We start from the raw sequence: 20274 nt of genomic DNA, 5'->3' as shown, positions 1-20274 counted from the left end.
GCCATTTGGTTTTGAATCCATCTCTGTTCTGTATCCTTTATCGTGCCGGTTGCTCTTGATAAGAGGCACGCGAAAAGTTCTTCGAGTCAATAAATATGAATTTACTGTTAAAAGCTGTGATGTTGATATTAGATAAAATAGATTGTACATTGAGCTTAAGCTATCTGCTTGCCTCAATTATGCAAAGTACATCCAGTTATGTCATATTTTATGATATGATTGTGATATACAAAGCATTTACCAATTCTCTACTAGTTGTTGACACTTACCCCTGACGAGTGTCAGCCGTAAATATTCAGGTTGTTTCAATATGAATGTAGTATTCAATTGTAAATTGAAGTTATGTACCTCCAAGAGTATTAAAATAGATTGACATTGTTCGATGAAATCAATATTGTCCGCAACTTTAGATTATAGTCAAGCCGTATAGGGTTTTTTCATCTGGAGTCTTCGAACTAGCATCAAGGGGCCCATGAAACGCCAAAGTTGAAACTACAACTACAAATTACAAAACAAACTTTATCATTGTTATTTATAAGATCAACTGCTAAGGTTGACCATCCCCTTACATAGTCACATATCAAGTGCTCACCACTTAAAATTATTTTACTTTTTAGTCATCAGGCACCTACATTTCGCTGTTGGCCTGCGCAGAATGTAGGACTGTTGTCACAGTTAAAAAACTAAAAAGGTCAACATTATGATTCGGCATCCGAATTACCTATTTCGCGTCATTTATGCCGATTTCAAGCTGACCCTGTCCATGAGTCTACTTCTAAAAACTGTAAAGGCGGCCGAATTACCAATATAGAGGGCATTTAGGGGTCCACGAAGAACATTTTCAAATTCATGAAAAAGGAGTACATATGGTAAACCTAATTTGTCAGCCCACATTGAGCATTAGGGCTGGTCAAAAACAAATTTTCCTTTCAAATTTCACTGGCGACATGATAAAATTATGTTGGCTAAACAACGCTGCACACCAAATTTGTGTCAATTCCAACCAGCAGATGCGAGATTCTTGCAGAAGAAAATTTCGAATTTGAATAAAAAATAAAAAATAAAATTTCAAATTTTTTTTGTCAATCCCATAAAATTGTTAGGTTGTCAGCAGAGATGCTGCACACCGAATTCGGCACAATTCCAACCACTGGAAGTGAAGTTATTGCAGTAGAAAAATTTCTAATTCCATAATTCCAAGACGAAGCCTCCCCAGTACACCACTGGTATTTATTGCCTTACATTTAATTGAGCGCCTATCTCCGTGTTCATCTTCGCGTCCCAATCTGCGTTCGGATCTTCCACGTCAGAACTGCACACGACCGGCTCACAGGTCAGATCGAGGTAATTACCGGACCATTCCCCGTTCTCCGTGCAGCTGAAAGATTACTTTTGAGTTGGACAGCTGGAAAATTTTGAGATTTATAAAATTAAATACCAATTACAAATTCATAAAACTAGAAAACTCAATTCGATACCGAATTTCAAATACAGCAAAAATCACAGTCCATTTTTTCAGTATGAGAATAGCAAATGTCTGTACATTGAGCTAGGCTCATTTCGCACCAATTCTCATGAAGCATTTCCTGGAAAACTAAAAATTAGAGAAGAATTGTACCTTAGATAACTAGACCACCCCCTCAAAAAACAGTTGAAGTCATAAAATATTAAAAACGACACAATTGAAGCATAACGATTGGAGTACTCAAAATTGAATGGTGTTTTAATTGTAATTAGCCGAGTCGTGCAGTGATATATGTTTTTTTAAATTATCGACATTATAAAATACTTGCCAGTAACAGGGTTGTAACCAAGTCACAAGGCTCCGAGTCACAAGTCAATCTCACTTTTATAGTTTTGACTCAAGTCTAGTCAGCGATCAGAGGGTCGAGTCCGAGTCATGATGTTATGACTCGAGCTTGAGTCCAAGTCATTGTCTTGACTGCTCAGTTTCCAGTTAAGGTCTTGTGAAACCCACTCTTATAACTCTGTTTTGTGATATCGAATAGTTTGCATTCATAATATACTAATTTTCCTCACTTTTAGCAGTTTCTGAACGCATTTCAAGTACCAGTACCAATAGACGTAATCCCATTAACTAGGTTACTTAACTATTCTTCAAAATTACAATGAAAAGTCGGTCTTGGCCGCCTGAGTCTTGAGTCATATGATGTGGTTCGAGTCATGCGCTAATACTCGAGTAGAGTCATTACCGTATTTGAGAAAATGACTCGAGTGTCAACTCCATGAAATTGTTAAAACGTCTAAAAGAACGATGCTTACCAATTTTTGTTCACTCCCAACTGTTAGAAGCGAAGTGATTGCAATTGAAAATATCGGACTCGCAAAAATAGCCTGGACAATGGGTAATCTCAGAATTGCCAATGAAAAACTCCACTTCTATGGGTTGCAATTGCATCAAATTTGTTTTTCATTGGTTTTGTGGACAGCTCAACACTTTGACAATAAAATTTGAAAAATTGTTTTCAAAATTTTGTGATAAATTCAAAATTTTCACACTCCCGTGCGTTCACATCTACCGGTTGGGATCGGGCCAAATTTGGTGTGCAGCATTTTTAGGCAACCGAACAATTCTGTCAGTGAATCCCCAGATTCCGGAAAAAAATCAATTCAAAACAACCCTAGCGGAAATAGCATTGTCGGAAAGTACAATGAAATCGGCATGTTAAAAACTGGATTGTAATGACTCGAGTCACTGCGCATGACTCAAACCAAGTCACATGACTTGAGACTCAGACGACCAAGTCCGATATTTCATCGTAATTCCGAAGAATAGTAAAGTAACCACATTATTGGTCTTTCGTCTATTGGTACTGGTACTTGAAAATGCGAACAGAAACTGCTAAAAGTGAGGAAAATTAGTGTATTGTAAATGCAAAATATTCGGTATCACCAAGCAGAGTTATAAAAAGTGGGTTTACCAAAAATTTAACTGGAAACTGAGCAGTCAACACAATGACTTGGATTCGAGTCATAATATCATGACTCGGACTTGACCCTCTGCCCGCTGCCTTGGACTCGGACTTGACTCAGTGGTGAACTGAGAATGACTCAACTTGACTCGAGTCAAAACTATAAAAGTGAGATTGACTTGTGACTCAGAGCCTTGTGACTTGGTTACAACCCTGGTTCAAAATAACACCAAACAATTTTTAATACAATGTAGAAGTTGCATTATTCTTTGTGGCGGCATAAAAGTCACATATTTAAATTTCCGGCATCATCCATACTGTTAGGTGATACTCAAGTACTCGACTCAAAGCCTAATGTCGAGTCACCATCGAATCGGCACTCGATTTTGCCCCGCTCCACCGGACAATGTCCAAAATCACCTGATGGTCACCGCGTTCCTGGCGTGCTTACGAAAGAAATAGCCCTTTGGACAGCGGTAGCTGACCGTGGACCGGAAATGCACTGTTTTCCGCCCGGACACGTCTGTGCCGTTGTCGAACTGGTCCTCACGCTGGACCGGTACGGCGCAGGTGACCGGGACGCATCTGAAACTGGTCTCGGGGTCCGGCTGCCAGATTCCTCCGACGCAGGTCGAGGTGAAAGTGAGCGCCTGGCGGTGAGATAGAGAGTTGGAAAACTGTAACATTTTTAGCTTTTCCAAATTAGATTTGAATTTGAAATATAATGATGCACCTTTTTTCCTAAATAGATTAGAATTAAAACTGCACGGACATTCCAAATTAAACAAGAATTGGAATTATCGCTAGAAAACTTTTTTCAAATTGTACTAGAATTACAATTATCACTAGTTTTTTTCAAATTAGATCACAATTACAATGATAGATACACATTTTTTCCAAAGTACACGGAAATTATAACTAAATTATAACTAGACAGTTTTTTCAATATAAGATTAGCAATAAAACTGTAGCAACACCCTTTGTTCAAAATTAGATTAAAACTAGAATTATAGCTACAACTGTTTTCTCCAAATTAAACTAGAATTAGAGCTATAGCTGCACGCTTTTTTTCCAAATTAGACTAGAACCAGAATTATCGCACCACACTTTTTCTCTAAATCAGATTGGAATTACAATTATAGCTACACACTTTTTTACCAATTACATTAGAATTAGAACTATGGATACACATTTTTCCTAATTAGACTGCAACTAGAATTATAGCTACACATTTTTTTGCCGAATTAGACTAGAATTAGATTACCATCTTTTGCTCTAATTAGTTCAATTGGACAACTACAATTATGTAGTTGTCCAAGTCTGGTTTTAATCCATAAAAAAAAACAAATTACCTTATATGTCCCATTGCTGATCCAAGTCCCAGCCTTACACTTGTAAACCACAGTTTGCTTGACAACGCCACCGATTTCGGTCAGGTTGTGCGCGGCCACGTACGCGGACGACACGGGTGGTGGGTCGCCGCATGATGCTTGTGAGCATGCGTAACTCACGTCCCATTCGGCAGGGAAATTGCAGCGAATCGAAAACGTGAACACTTTTGGACGGACTTGAAACCCTGCAAAACAAATATTTGAGCTTGTCAGCATATTTGGTGGCAGCAATTTCAAAAATGAGATAGATTACACTGAAAATAGAGTTGACGGCACTCATGGCATTACATAACGTCAGTGTATAATGAATCATTTATTATTCAACAATCCTATCACAAAATATGACATGACCAGCACGAATTTTCGAATAAAAGAGCCTTCAATGTACTATTTTTAGATGGTACACAAACTCTCTTTGTTGATACAGCCTTGGCTGGTGTATTTTAATAAAAGTCGACTAGACCCCCCAATGATGCGAAATCTGCGAAAAAGTATCGAGACGACAGATAACAGCACACGATCTCCTGATAAGTTGATTCGATATTTGTATGTGGGTGAAACTAGGTCATTGATTGCATCTGCGCGAAATCCTCGCTGGCCTGATGTATTGCGGCAACAACAGGCCTGAAAAATCGCATCTACAACAGACCACAGACCACGTGCGCAAGATATCATCGCTGGACTGAACAATCGCATCTAGAATAGGCCTGGTGCGCATGATATCATCGTTGGCCTGAGCAATGGCCATGTGCGCAAGATATCATCGCTAGCCTAAATAGTTGCATCTGCAACAGGCCTGGCTACGCTGGCCTGAACAGCCGCATCTCCAACAAGCCTGGTGAGAAAGCGATATAACCGTTGACCTGAGCAATCAATGTGCGTAATTTATTTCCGCTAATACTAAAACATAACCATCTTTGCAACACGTGAAGCTTGTATGCAAGTGCAGGGTGCGTACTATACATGAGTACACACTCGTTCCCAGAATGTACATGACATTCCCAGGGTGCGTATCATACATAGAAAGCACGGTCCTCCCCAGATCCCAGTAATAGCAGGGTTCGATGAATCCCAAACCCTCGTAGGACAATTACCAATCAGTTACCCCTGTACAAATAAAAAATGACGGTACCTGGCAGACATCGATAATGCCATCGTTTGTAAAAACGGTTTTCTCCGTACAAGGCCACGGCGTTCCTTATAAATGGCGGGGCAGTGCAGAAGAACCCGGGACACGTCACGACGTTGGGAGGAAAAGGCTGCCAGACACCTGCGGACTGATGTAACACGCAAGAGAGTGGTTAAACTGAGTCATTCTGTCATGCGTAAGGCTGAGTCAAGTCGAGTCAAAACTACCGAAGCCAAATTGACTTGTCACTCGGAAAATTATGGCTAGGTTACAACCATGGTAGGAAGTTAGAGAATTATAATCTGTGACTGTCACACTGTGAATATCAATCTGTTTGTTGTAACTTACAGGGTCCAGATTATTTTGTGTCCAAATATAGCATTGGCGGTAAAGCTAACAGATAAATGCTTTAAGCAACGTGCCTTAACCAGATGCCATATCTCACGAATATCAGCTGAATATACCGGTTTTAACATCATCGGCACAAATAATCAGATATCACTATGTAGCAGTATTGTGACCCCCTTACGTTGCAGCTGACTGCGAATCTGGAGACACCGTCCACAACAACACATCTGTATTCAGCTTGGGGCGGAGATAGGGCCGGAACCACTGCGGCTGTCGCTCCAGAGACCATGATAAGCGGACCGCAATCCACAACTGAAATGATATTGACAACTTGTCGTAGATTTGTTCGAAACTAACCTTATTTTTTTGTTGAAAATTCGACTGACTATTTGATAAAATCGTTAAGTCGCTTAAAAAAACACTGCTCATCAAATTATGCGCAAGTGCGACCTGTAGAATGATTTCTATTAGAGGAAAAAGTTATGGATTTATCAAATGAAGATTAATTTTTCAAATTTTTCTGGCAAACCTATGAAATTGATATGTTGTCTAAAAAAAACGATGCAAATCCAATTTGGCTCGATGCCGACCAGTAGAAGCAGAGTTACTGGTGAGGTAAATTTTGGATTTGAAATAATAGTATTTACAGTGACAAATTATGTGGCGAATAGTGATAAAAATAGGCGCTGTGACTACTATTTTTTGTATTCTCATTCCAATCTAATTTGAAAAAAATGGGTAGGCCAACCGGATGCTATAATCCTGATTCTAGAAAAATGAGTAAAAAAACTCTGTTGCTATTATTCCAATATTAATCTACTTGAGAAAAACTGTGTAGCTACTACAATTCAAATCAATTTCGAGAAAAAAAAAACAGTGTAACCATCATTCTAATTCTACGGTAATTAGGAAATACAATGTACATATAATTCGATAACTACTTTAATTCGAGAAAAAAGTGTAACTATGATTCTAAATATAGTGGAACTAGGAAAAGACTGCGTAGCTATATTTCTAATTCTAATCTAATTCAGAAAAAAACAAACAGTGTAACATTAATTCTGATTGTAGTGTAATTTGAAAAATTAAAACTGTGTAGCTACTACAATTCAAATTCAAATCAAATTCGAAAAAAAAACAGTGTGGATATAATTCTAATTGTATTCGAAAGAAAAAACAGTGTAACATTCATTCTAATTCTGGTGTAATTTGAAAAAAAACTGTGTAGCTACTACAATTCAAATTCAAATCAAATTCGTAAAAAAACCCAGTGTGGATATAATCCGAATTTTATTCGACAGAAAAAACAGTGTATCATTTTAATGCTAACCTAATTTGGAAATGCTAAAAATTTTCTACTTGGCAAATTATGTTCAGTACTGTTACCGCAAAAAAAGATGATCACAAATACCTTGACATTCAGGCGCTATTGTTTTCGGCTTCCAAAGCCCGTCCGAGTCGCAGAACAGCTTCAATTCCTTAAAACCGTCCGGCAGCCTGCAAATGTCAACTTGCTCAGCGCAAAAATATCGAATACATTAACGCAGGAAGAGACGTGTCTTAAAATGCTGCCAATGAACATTAGCGGCAAGGGCGGTCACGGCAGATGGTTTTTCTACTCGATCAGAAGTAAAAGTGGAACTTTAGCGAATGCGCCATAACCATTGCGAGTAGAATTCGGGAATAAAGAATCTGAAAATGACTCGATTAGTTTCAAAAAATACATTTGGCAGTGGGTAAGAATACTTGTAGCAGTGAGTAGGAAGCTGATTTAAACAACAAGAAAATTTTCAGCTATTCCAAATCAAATTAGAATTAATGCTATACAGGTTTTTCTTCAGATTAGACTACTATTTAGATTATAGGTACACTGAATTTTTCAAAAATAGATTAGAATCACAGCCATACAGTTTTTTTCCAAATTAGACTAAAATTAGAAATATAGTTACTTTCCCTGAATTATTGAATTATAGCCATACATTTTTTTCTAAATTAGACTATAAAATTCGAACAGCTTCTTTGAGGTACAGAACTTCAATATACAATTAAATAGTATATTCATATTGAAATGAACCCGAATATTTTCGGCTGACACTCGTCAGGTGTAATCGTCAGCAACTAGTAGAGAATTCGAAAGAACAGCGTATATCAACAATCGTAACACAAAGGCTGTGTCAACAAAAAGAGTTCGTGTATCATCTAAAAATAGTACATTGAACGCTCTCGTATTCGACATTTCGTGCTGGTGACGTCATATTTTGTGTTACGATTGTTGATATACAATGTTCTTTCAAATTCTCTACTAGTTGCTGACGATTACCCCTGACGAGTGTCAGCCGAAAATATTCAGGTTCATTTCAATATGAATATACTATTCAACTATAAAATTAGAATTATACTACACTGTTTTTTCCAAATTAGATTAGAACCATGATCACTGAAAAGTCTTTTCCAAATTAGACTAATATTAGAATTATAGCCAAACATTTTTTAGACAAATTATACTAGAATTAGAATTATAGCTGCACTGTTTTTTTTCCAAATTGGATTAAAATTATGATTAGGCTTACAGCTAAATATTTTTTCCAAATGAGATTAAATTGATAATTACTGAATTCGTGAAAACTTTGACATTGGGTTCATATCAAAACATCATTCCTTCTCATAGGCACGAGAAAGGCAAATGCCTGTACAGCAAGCTTGGCTCGTAAACAGGGGTCCATCGACCCCATAAGTATAGGAAGCACCAAACTAGGGGGTACGAGATGCAGTGTCAAATTATACGTTACTCAATCACGCATATTATTTTGAAAGTTTACATAAAGTGGAATATTATCGGCCGGATTTCTTATACTCGAGAATTTTTTCGCGAGATTCGCTTTAAAGAGCATTCTCATTTTAAATTTGGGTATGTCATTCCCTCCGACAAAATAATGGCCGGATTATAATAAAAAACACAACATTAGTTGCAGAAAAACAGTTCATGATAGCACAAGGGGTACAAACGTTGAAAATTTTAAGAAGAAAATGGAAATAAGCCTTTGAATACTCACTGATATCCAGCTTGGCACGTTACTGTAATGATGGAATTGTACGTGAGGGATTCAGCCACTGGTAATGCGTTGGTTATGTTGGGAAGAACCTCACATAACACAGGCGTGCACTCACGACCCATAGGAGATGGGTCCCAGCTGAAAAACAAATAATTACGTTCATCCCAACGAGCAAAAACATAGGATCTTGGTAATATTAAGAAATTTCTGATTGTATCACAATTTCAGCTAACAGTGGGGTGGCCCAGGGGTGGGTTTGGGGGTCGAAACTTATCCTATTTCAAACTTGTACCAATATTTATGTGCAAAAAAGATTCCAATAAAATATATGAGTTGCTACGGGTTTGAATCTAGTTGGTTGTGTTTTAGTTGGTTAGTTGTGGATTATTGAACATTGTTAGTTCTAGTTCAAATTGCGAGTTTCGAGAAGTGAGTAGTTTTAAGATCTTTTAAAACCATACTATACAATTGAATGGTAGATTCATAATGAAATGAGTCCGAATTTTTTCGGCTGATACTCATCAAGGATAATCGTCAGCAACTAGTACAGAATTGGTGAGAACATTGTGTGTCAACAATCGTATCACAAAATATGACGTCACGAGCATGAAATTTTGAATGATCGGGTGAAGAGAGCGCTTACGCTTAATGAGCTATTTTTAGATGGTACACAAGCTCCTTCTGTACTGTCAGACTTGGTTGGCGTATTTTGTTGAAAGTGGCCTCCAAGGCACGCAAATGAAAGTGTGAACGTCCTCTCCCAACAGCACGAAGTCTGTCCTCTCGATAATTTTTCGTGCAAAAAATTCTCTACTAGTTGCTTACGGTTACCCCCCTCACGACCGTCGGCCGAAAATATTAGGATTCATTTCAATATGAATATACAATTAGATTGAATAGTTTTAGTTCTAGTTCTAGTTGCACGATTGATAAGACGAGTAGTTCTAGGTCTAATTCCAAGTTTTGAAGAGTGACTAGTTCTAGTTGTGAGTTTTGAAAATTGAGTAGTTCCAGTTCTAGTCGCAAGATTTAAAAAGGCGAGTAGTACTAGGTCTAGTTGCAAGTTTCGAGAAGTGAGTAATTCTAATTCTAGTTGCTAGTTTTAAAAAGTAAGTAGTTTTAGTTCTAGTTACGATTTTGGAAAGTGAGTAGTTATTCTAGTGAGTTTCGAAAAGGGAGCAGTTTTAGTTCTAGTTCTAGTTAGGTGTTTGGAAAAGCTAGTAGTTCCAGTTCTAGTAGCAAGTTTTGAATGGCGAGTAGTTCTAGTAGTTTGAAAAGTCAGTAGTTTTAGTTCCAGTTCTCGTTGCGAATTTTGAAAACCGAGTATTCCATCCAAGTTTGACTCGACTCAAACAGGCACCACATTTTGGCATGCACTAATCACAGGAAATTCCATTTCGAAGTACAAGCCTTACCTGGTAATCGAGCATCTCGTGATGAAAATCGGTGAGGCGGACCCCAAAAACTGATATCCTTCTTTACATCGGTAAATGGCCGCGAACCCGCTGCCCGCCATCTTGTGCCTGCCGACTTCCGCGTTTTCAATCTGATAAGGTAAGGTCAGATGTGACAGACTCGGACAGTCAGAATATTTTCAGGTTTTCCAAGTTAGATTAGAATCAGAAGCATAGCAGCGCCTTCCTTTTCCAGCAGCATATGCACATCATGCACTCATGGTATGCATATGCACAGATCGTGTGTTTGTATATCACGAGTCGGTATCTATGCCGCAAAAAAACTTAAAGACAGTATTATGCAACGTCCTATTCCCATTCACAAAGTTTACTGTGTATTATCTACATAAAAATGGAACGGGAATAGTCAAAAACATAGAACGCTACCTTTGGCAGAGCTTCGCATGGGCTTCCGATACAGAAAATCTTGGTCGGATCCGGGTACCAACTACTGTCCATCTGACAAGTGCTCGATACCGAAGATGCCACGGTGCCAGCAAAATATCCTAGTTCGCAACGTGTGATTATTGTCTCTCTAGAGAAAACGTACAAAAGGTCCTTGGTACAATGGAGGTTTGAAAAGATTCCAGTGATACACATTAGCATAGGATGTGGTCATATCGTAGTTTAATCGAATGCAAATTCGTAGGGCTGTGAATCAGGGTTGTAACCAAGTCACAAGGTTCCGAATCACAAGTCAATTCTACTTCATTACTTTTAACTCAAGTTGAGTGGAGTCATTTTCAATTCACCCCCCCGAGTCAACTCCCATTCCAGATAGCGAGTAACAGGTCGAGTCATAGTATTTACCGTTCAGCTACAAGTTCAAAACCTGATAAATAGGGCCATTTCTTTGACATGTAAAAATAAGTCAAAATTTTGTGAAAACTGTAGCGTTAGGTCAAAATTTGTACAAAACTGTTTACAAAGTCAAAACCTTTTTGACCTCTGCATTTCGTTTGCATCATAGATTTTGCACTGTCGGTGAACTTATCATTTGATATTTTACAGCATGTAGCCTACTTTATAGGCCTACCGTTGTAGACGGCCCATTGTCTGCTCATTGTGAATCATGGACAGTCAAATGAAACAAATAGGTCGACATGGTGTTATGCTCAACCTACCGCAATATCCTAATTGAAACAAGACTGTGTGGGCATTGCATGGGTTCTTATATCAAGAAGCGCATGATGAAAACTTGCAAGGTAGACAACATTGTCAGAATGAAGCAACACGGTGTGTCACCAGCCCACAACTGCTGCTGTTGAACGTTCTTTCTCCGTTCTTGACAAGCTACTTAGCAAGGACAGACACTTTCTACCCGAGAATGTAGGAAAGTATCTTTCGTTGTACTACAACAAATTTCAATAACTTTCTGCCATAATGCGTGATGCAACTACTGATGTTCTCCATAGGGTCAGATTTCGTTACAATACTAGTTTTTCATGTAAAAATTTGTCGGTTTTCTAGTCAAAAACGTGTTTTCAGGCCAAACTACTTCCTTAGGATAACCAGTTCCCACCAGAAATGAGTTGAGTGATATAAAATGCCTTACATTCATAATATACTAAATTTACTCATCGTTAGGGCTGGGCACAATGATTCGAGTACTCGAATCTGAATCGAGTATTAATTTTAATGATTCGAGTCGAGTAGTAAAAGACGATATTTTCGAGTACTGAAATTACAAGCTCCTCGCTACTGAAAGTTAATTTATCAACGAGAATTATAGTTTTGATACTATTTTCCAATGTGGAAGGCTTAAATCACTGATTGGCTGCATTGAAGCATACGAAACATAGTACAAAGCTACAAAGCTTGCGTGAAATAACACATTTTCGAAGTCATAATCATTCCATAACCTTGTCACGAAGTGCAATGAAATCGGTATGGTCGAAAAAATATCAAAGCATCTTTAATGTGATGGATAACAGGCATTATAGTCTTTGCTTTGGCGTAAATGGTACATATTTGAACTTTGACATATTACATTACGTTATGACGTCATAATGTGTGATACTCGAATACTCGACTCGAAGCATAATACGTGATTCAGAATCGAATCACTCAGGTACTCGATTTTGCCCAGCCCTACTCATCGTCAAGTTTCTGGCCCGATTTTAGAAATATCACTACTGATAAACAAAATACCAATAATGTGGTGACTTTACTAATCTTTGTAGGTAAATTAAGATGGCTAGGTCGACCGAGTCTCGAGTAAAAGTCGAGTCATTGCATTTTCCATGACAATTCTAGTATCTACACAATAGATATCATACCCAACAGAAAAATGGGGCTGCTTCGGCTCCGGTGAGGTGATATGGTTCAAAGCGAAGTTAAAGTCAGACGGATAAGGGCAGGTGACCAATTGGCAGGTGGCGTGTTTGTCGATATCTGGCACCCAATATCCAGACCCGCTACAAGTCACCGTGACGGATTGTTTCAAATCGGCGGTCAAGAAACCTGAAGACGTCAAGAAATTATATATGAGATTTCAAACGAGTTTACATGATCGCGACTAGGGCTGGACACACCCATTTGATTAATTCTTGAATAATTAGATAATTCTAGTAGTCTAATTACACTAACTAAAGCGACATGTTAGTAATATAAATCTAATTCAATCTGTGAAACGTTTCAACGCTCTCATTTCAATTCTAATCTGAGTTGCGGTTTTCCTGAAAATTCTGCAAAACTGTATAGTAGGGGTGTTCAAAAATGACTTTTTTTTCCTCAAATTGTACTGGCTACTTGATAAAATTGTTAGGTTACCTAATTTAAGCCTACACACCAAATTTGGTTGAATTCCAGCCAGTAGCCGTATTGCTACAGAAGAAAGTTTCCATTTATCATGTAAAAAAATTAATTGAAAAAAATTTCAATACATGCCATTCTAGTGCTTATGAGATTGAGCTCTGATTTTATATGAAGTAAACTTGCTTCAAATTCCAAGTTTTTGAGAATCCTGTAGTTCTAATTCTAATCTAATTTGGAAAAAACTGTGTAGCTATAATTCTAATTCTAATCTGATTCTGAAAGCTGAAATATTCTTAAAAATCTAACTCTTCTGAGTAGTCAATAAATCTCTCCGCAAGATTACCATCAGGTGGGAGTTATGACACGATTTTGAAATACAAACCGAACCTTCTTCGCATTCGTACGTGGTCTGTTCCCCTTCCAAATAGCTCGACGGCAGATACTTTGTAGTGCGAGGCATCGATTTTGGCGCGCCACACAGGAACTTGCTCATGGGCAAGCAATGAAAGTGCGTGCCCCTCCAAACGCCGTCCGCCGCGCAAGTGGCGAACCATGAAAACGAAGTCAAATTCGACCTATAACCCTAAAATGGAAATATTGAATTATGATTCTTTCAAACTGCAAAAGCTCCAAAACGACATAATAATTGGGACAGTATGAAAAGTCAAAATCGAAGATAAGTTGTGAAAACTTGCAATTTTTCAGTAACTCGACTTGACTCGAGTCATTTTCTTAAATATGGAAAATGACAAAACTCAGGCAGCTTAGCAAATAGCACTGTATTACATGAAAAAAGGGGCATACCTCTGGCCAAAGTAAGCCATTCTATATATAGTTAGTACTGGCAGACTTGGACAATTAGATACCGGTAATTCCAGTGGTGAAATTAGTAGGGCAAGTTGCAGTGAAATCCGTGGAAAGTGGCACTTCTTTTTCTTAAAGGTTGCAGTAAAAAGTTGCATTTATTTTCACAAAAGTTACACTGGACAAAGTTCCTTGAAATTATTAGGGCATGAGACACTAAAATCGATCCCTGTTCAAGGCACTGTAGCAAAATTCAGTGTTGGCGACTTCAACAAAATTAATAGGCTGAAAAAATTGTCCAAGTAAAAATATAAATTTTGGCCGTCCAGCCTGACTGTACGTCAAATCGGAAAGGACCTTAAAATTTAACGAGAGTGATATAATCAAGCGATCTATTCACACATAGAGCCCAATATTTGCAGTAAAATGTTGGTTGCATGCAAAATTGAAGATAAAACTTTCATGAAAAATCAAAAAATTTGCTAATTCTAATCCAGTGGTTCTTAACCTTTTTTCATCCAGCGCCCCCTTTCAAAGCTTTCAGTGCTCTAGCGCCCCCCACCCCATAATTTAAAGACTGTGATTAAAACAATGGGTAAAAGGACGGATCATAACAGCAATTCGTTTTCCCCTAAAAAAAACGTTGGTCTTGGGCCCCGATAGGGTTATAAACCAAACTTATGTGGGGCTTTCACCATTACCCCCGCATCGCATGATTTCGATGTTGAGCAAAGTAATATGTGGCCTGGTCGCCTAGGCGCAAAAGTTTTTTATAACGGATGAATGAATCGGTCAGGAACATTGGTAATTGCATAAATATATATCGCTATCATTTCCTATCCTCTCAGCCCACGTAATAAGATTCACCGGTAACATTGAATGATCTGTTGCCTTGGAAAATGTAGGGCACGTAAATAATAATTAAATATATTCGGGCGAGCCCATTGGTACAATTACTTCGTTGCAGGTTGTTATTTTGTGACCTATTATCCGCTGGCTATTATAGTCAAAAGATATTGAAATCGCATAAATGTAATAAACTAAAATAAGCACGATTCAAAATTGGTATTTCTTCAATGGCAAATAATTTTTTTGATGGATGTTATTTGTCCTGTGGGGTTCAGATTTTCGTGACATGATAATTCGGCACGGGCCTTTTAAACTGGACAATCAGACATATTTATATCGGAATTTACGGTCAACATGAGTGCACATCTTTTCAGCAAATGTTTTTTCGCTGACCATGTTTTGGCACATTTCTCGGAGTCCCATATTGACCGAAACTTCATGTCTTCGTGCCTCGTGGTGTGGTAATGGCCGATGCCGAAATGCCTATTGCTATTTTCGATAAAGAATGCGTATTTTTTCGTGGAGAAAGGGTACCCAATAATAAAAAGTGAAAAAATTGTATAAATTGTCAGAAATTGATGTGTAATTTTTGGGAGAACATATTTGTAGCAGACATCGTCGAAAAATTTCAAGATTTGACATGTTTTGTCGAATCTTAATTTGCTCTGAAAACTCGTTAATGATATTTTTTACTATACTACAGCCAGTTTGCGTCAGCGCCCCTGTACCGCCCTCCTGAGCCAAGCGCCCCCCATATCGCCCCCTGAGCGTTTCCGTCCCCTTCAAAATCCAAATCGCCCCTTTGGGGGCGCTGGAGGCAAGGTTAAGAACCACTGTTCTGATCTAATCTGAAAAAAACGTGTAGCAAAAATTCAAACTCGACATTTTCTAGTCGACCAGCTCTGAGTACACGATATAATTGAATAGTATATTCATATTGAAATGAACCCCAATATTTTCGGCTGACACTCGTCAGGGGTAATCGTCAGCAACCTGACGAGTGTCAGCCGAAAATATTCGGGTTCATTTCAATATGAATATACTATTCAATTGTATATTGAAGTTCTGTACCTCCACGATATAATTGATAAAACTCACGGATTCGGGTATAATTTGATATAGGCTAACACACAAAACAACATAAATACCCATATCTCAAGAATTTTCATTCATAAATCTTATCCACACCTCGTAACACTGGTAGTGGGCCTTGGATCCCAGCGTAGTGCCGATAACTTTGACCCTAGAGTACGCGACAGGGTAGGGAGTCCCGCAGTCCACTTCCTGGCAAGTGCCGCCTGTTAATCAGACATTTTGATAAGCTGCAATAACGGAGCTGTATAATAGGGGTCTTCAAAAGTGTATTTTTTTCTCAAATTGTACTGGTTACTTGATAAAATTGTTAGGTTGCCTAATGTGAGCCTACGCACCAAATTTGGTTCAATTCCAGCCAGTAGCCGCATTGTTACAGAAGAAAGTTTCTATTCATCATATAAAAATAAATTAACAAAAATTTCAAAATTTTCTGACCACCCCATGAAAGTGTTAGGCTGTCTATAGAAACGATGTTCACCAAATTTGCTTCAATTCCAACCAGTGGAAGCGGAATTATTGCCGTCGAAAAATTTGTAGTTGAATAAAATAGTATTTACGGTGGGCACACCTATAATAAATAATTGGTCACCGTAAATACTATTTTATTGATGATCCCAATTTTTCGGCGGCAATAACTCCGCTTCCACTGGTTGGAATTGAATCAAATTTGGTGAACATAGTTTCGATAGACAATCTAACACAGAAAATTTTAAAATTTTTGTCAATTTATTTTTATATCATAAATAGAAACTTTCTTCTCCTGTAGCAATGCGGCTACTGGTTGGAATTGAACCAAATTTGGTGTCTAAGCTCAAATTAGGTACCGTAACCTAACAATTTTATCAAGTAGCCAGTACAATTTAAGAAATAAAATCATTTTGAAGACCCCTACTGTATAAGTATCACGAAAAGCAGCAACGGTAAAGCTGATACTTCAAATCAACAGCACACTCGATGGAACTAGACTTGATAAAAGGACTGCATTATTGAAATGCGCAAAAATTTTGTTAAAATTAAGTTGTTTATTGTAAAAATTTTCCTTTTTAGTGCAAAATCTTGTGTCTTTTTGGTCAAAAATAATCGCCATACTGAATACTTTTATCGACTGCGACATAGAAGCACCAGTTTTTCTATACCTTCATGATACGGGAACCACCGGCCATCCAGCTGGCAAGTCAAGGTTATTTCCTCACTCCCATCCGGGATCACATACCCCGGTTTACAAGTGACGTGAATTTCACCACCAACGGTATACTCGAGAACGTCGTTGACAGCATTTTCAGGGGTCGTACATACATTCGGGAGGCACTGTACCTGGAAAAATCAGAATATAACGGCGGAAGAGATTAAATCTGGCTCAGCCAGTGACCGTAATGCAACCTATGGGGTACTAGTAACATTGTGGTGTTATTTTTTGACCACCCATCAGGATTGTCAGGGAAGATATTGGAATAGACAACACGGACCAGAAACAAATTTCTTTCGTGAGGATCACACACGATTCCAAGTTGGTGTTTCTATATGGGGAGCATCAATTTCTTCTGCTGTTCGCATGCGTACTGTGGGGTGCAGCAGGGTTGTGATGACTCGACTCGAGTCACGACTTTTCGATGACTCGAGTCATTGCGCAGCGCATGGCTCAAACCACGTCATATGACTCGAGACTTAGACGGCCAAGACCGATATTTCATTGTAATTTCGAAGAATAGTGAAGTAACAACATTATTGGGATTACGTCTATTGGTACTGGTACTTGAAAATGCGACCAAAAACTACCAAAAGTGAGGAAAATTAGTATATTATAAATGCGAACCATTCGATATCACCGAACAGAGTTATAAGAGTGGGTTTAACTAGATTTAACTGGAAACTGAATAGTCAACAGAATGACTTGGACTCGGACTCGAGTCATAATACCATGACTCGGACTCGAACCTCTTTTCGATGACTCGGACTCGGACTTGACTCGGTGGTGAATTGAAAATGACTCGACTTGACTCGAGTCAAAACCATAAAAGTGAGAATGACTTGTGACTCGAAGCTTTGAGACTTGGTTACAGCCCTGGGGTGCAGATTGCAAAAGGTGCGACTGTATTAAAATCGAAAAATGAAGTCGCATTGAATTGCAAGACGTGTTAAAATCTCTCAAAAATTCAGGAGTCTATTCGTAAATTCAATTTGCACGCAAAAAAATGGAGCCTGATGAAATAGGTATGGTAAAAAAAGACCAGATTGTGTTTAATGTGACGCAGGGCTGGCGTTCAAAAGGTAGGCTACATATTTGGACTTCCATACTTTCAAACTGCTTTGGCGCCGTAATGATCGATGCTAGAAGCCTGATACTCAATACATGATCGAATCACTCAGATACTTTTTGCTCAGTTGTGCTGAATACCTCAAATGGGTTAGGAACCCACATTCCTGACTCTGTACAGCGCGTCATGACAGTTTCCTCCAAAGCGTCCTTGAAATGATACGAAGTCCGACATTTGTACGTAACCTGCGCGGTACAGCAAAAGATATCAAGTCTGCACAAGGGCAACAAGTTATGTTTACAAACTTGCGCGTTAACGCCAAGGACATGATGCGTCCCCTCTTTGTAAGCAACGATGGTGGCGTCTGCGATCTCGAGCGCAGAATGACATGTCACAGGTGCGCACGGGCTGTTTTGTACGTCAGGCGCTGACGGTACGCAGAATGGTTCGGCCTGATGGGATATGTTTGGAGTTAATGTTTTCAAATATGCGTTCCAAGATTTCAGATTCATAACTGAATCTATCATTCCTGCCAACCTAAATTCAAAGTCACATAAAATCGGTGGTTCTCAAGCAGACTTTGGAGACAGGAAAATCTGGAATTTTTTACCTCCAATAACTTCACTTCTACTGGTTGAAATTGAGTCAAATTTGGTGTGCGCCGTTTTGATCGACAACTAAACAATTGTATTTGGTTGCCAGTAATGTTTTGTTGGAATTTTTCGTAAATTCTTTCTAACACATTAAGAACATTGTAACTGGTTTGAATTGAGCAAGATTTAATGTGAACATATTTTTTGGCCAACCCAACAATATTATTGAATCGCAGCCAATAAAATTTGAAGAAAAAATTATTCTTGAACAACTCTACTGTACAGTTCTCTTGTATCCAGGGTTGTAATGACTCGAGTCATTTTCTCAAAATACGGAAATGACTCGACTTGGACTCGAGTCATTGCGCATGACTCGAACCAGGTCATATGACTCGAAGCTCAGACGGCCAAGACCGACATTTCGTTGTAATTTCGGAAAATAGTAAAGTAACTACACTATTGGGATTTCGTCTATTGGTACTGGTGCTTGGAAATGCAGCCAAAAACTCATGAAAGTTAGGAAAATTAGTTCATTATAAATGCAAACCATCCGATATCACCAAACAGAGTTATAAAAAATGGGTCTGTCAAGACTTTAGCAGCCGTCAACACAATGACTTGGACCCATACTCGAGTCATATTACCATGACTCGGAATCGACTGTCTGCTCGATGACTTGGACTCGGAGTTGACTCGGTGGTGGATTGAAAATGACTCGACTTGACTCGAGTCAAAACCATAAAAGTGTGTTGAAAGTTGAAATCAATTTTAGCATTTCTAAATGCTTAATTTACCGTTCATACAAAATCTCAATTCAGGTCGCCGGCCGCGAAATATGACCTTGCGGGCCACACGCGGCCTGCGAGAAGCGTGTCCGTGACCCCTGGTCCAATGAAACAACTGGTAATATGTACATGTCCAAGTATGCTCAGAGCACACAACAATACAGACCTTGACCCCGGAAGATGGCGAATTATAGAACAAGTCAGGACAAAAGGGTTGAAATTCTGCGCCAAAGTTGCAAAGATGTTGCACGCATTGGAAGCCGTCGATGGCCGGAGTCCATTCGGCAAAATTGTTGCAAACAAGCGTTTGTTCCGTGGCGCCCGTGTTTAATACGTAATCGACAGCGCAGGAAATAGTGGCTTCCGAACCGACCGTAGCTGATAAGAAGAGATGCGTATAATAGTGGGGTTCAAAAATGACTTTTTTTCTCAAATCGTACTGGCTATTTGAAAAAATTGGTAGGTTACTTAATTTAAGCCTAAACACCAAATTTGGCGTAATTCCAGCCAGTGGAAGCGGAGTTATTGGGAGTTATTTGAATAAAATAGTATTTACGGTGAGCACCACTATAATTAATAATTAAAGAATTGCTCACCGTAAATACTATTTTATTCATAATCCAGATTTTTTGACGGCAATAACTCCGCTTCAACTGGTTGGATTTTGAGCCAAATTTGGTGAACATCGTTTCTATAGACAGCCTAACACTTTCATGGGGTGAACAGAAAATTTTCAAATTTTTTGTCATTTATTTTTATATAATAAATCAAAACTTTCTTCTCCTGCAACAATGCAGCTACTGGTTGGAATTGAACCAAATTTGGTGT

General features: G+C 38.5%; 1 protein-coding gene across 2 annotated transcripts in view; it reads right to left on the bottom strand.

Annotated features, from left to right (window-relative positions):
• LOC145443175 (uncharacterized) overlaps positions 1-20274 on the bottom strand; it is a 132498-nt gene that overhangs the window by 35353 nt on the left and 76871 nt on the right. For both annotated transcript variants that reach the window (XM_080321167.1, XM_080321166.1), the window contains exons 49-64: positions 19613-19824; positions 18374-18520; positions 18209-18313; positions 16950-17127; positions 15907-16016; positions 13453-13648; positions 12588-12771; positions 10696-10843; positions 10270-10400; positions 8855-8992; positions 7213-7298; positions 5983-6113; positions 5457-5601; positions 4286-4509; positions 3354-3583; positions 1243-1378 (exon numbers count right to left, since the gene is read on the bottom strand). In XM_080321167.1, coding sequence (XP_080177293.1) covers positions 1243-1378; positions 3354-3583; positions 4286-4509; positions 5457-5601; positions 5983-6113; positions 7213-7298; positions 8855-8992; positions 10270-10400; positions 10696-10843; positions 12588-12771; positions 13453-13648; positions 15907-16016; positions 16950-17127; positions 18209-18313; positions 18374-18520; positions 19613-19824 — 2501 coding nt within the window. The remainder of the gene's footprint in view (positions 1-1242; positions 1379-3353; positions 3584-4285; positions 4510-5456; positions 5602-5982; positions 6114-7212; positions 7299-8854; positions 8993-10269; positions 10401-10695; positions 10844-12587; positions 12772-13452; positions 13649-15906; positions 16017-16949; positions 17128-18208; positions 18314-18373; positions 18521-19612; positions 19825-20274) is intronic.

Source organism: Botryllus schlosseri, chromosome 7, assembly GCF_051294905.1.
Source record: "Botryllus schlosseri isolate E-star chromosome 7, Bs_hap1, whole genome shotgun sequence".
NCBI classification, from domain to species: Eukaryota; Metazoa; Chordata; class Ascidiacea; order Stolidobranchia; family Styelidae; genus Botryllus; species Botryllus schlosseri.
The sequence above is the reverse complement of the archived record's forward strand: the minus strand, read 5'-3'. Positions and strand labels throughout refer to the sequence as shown.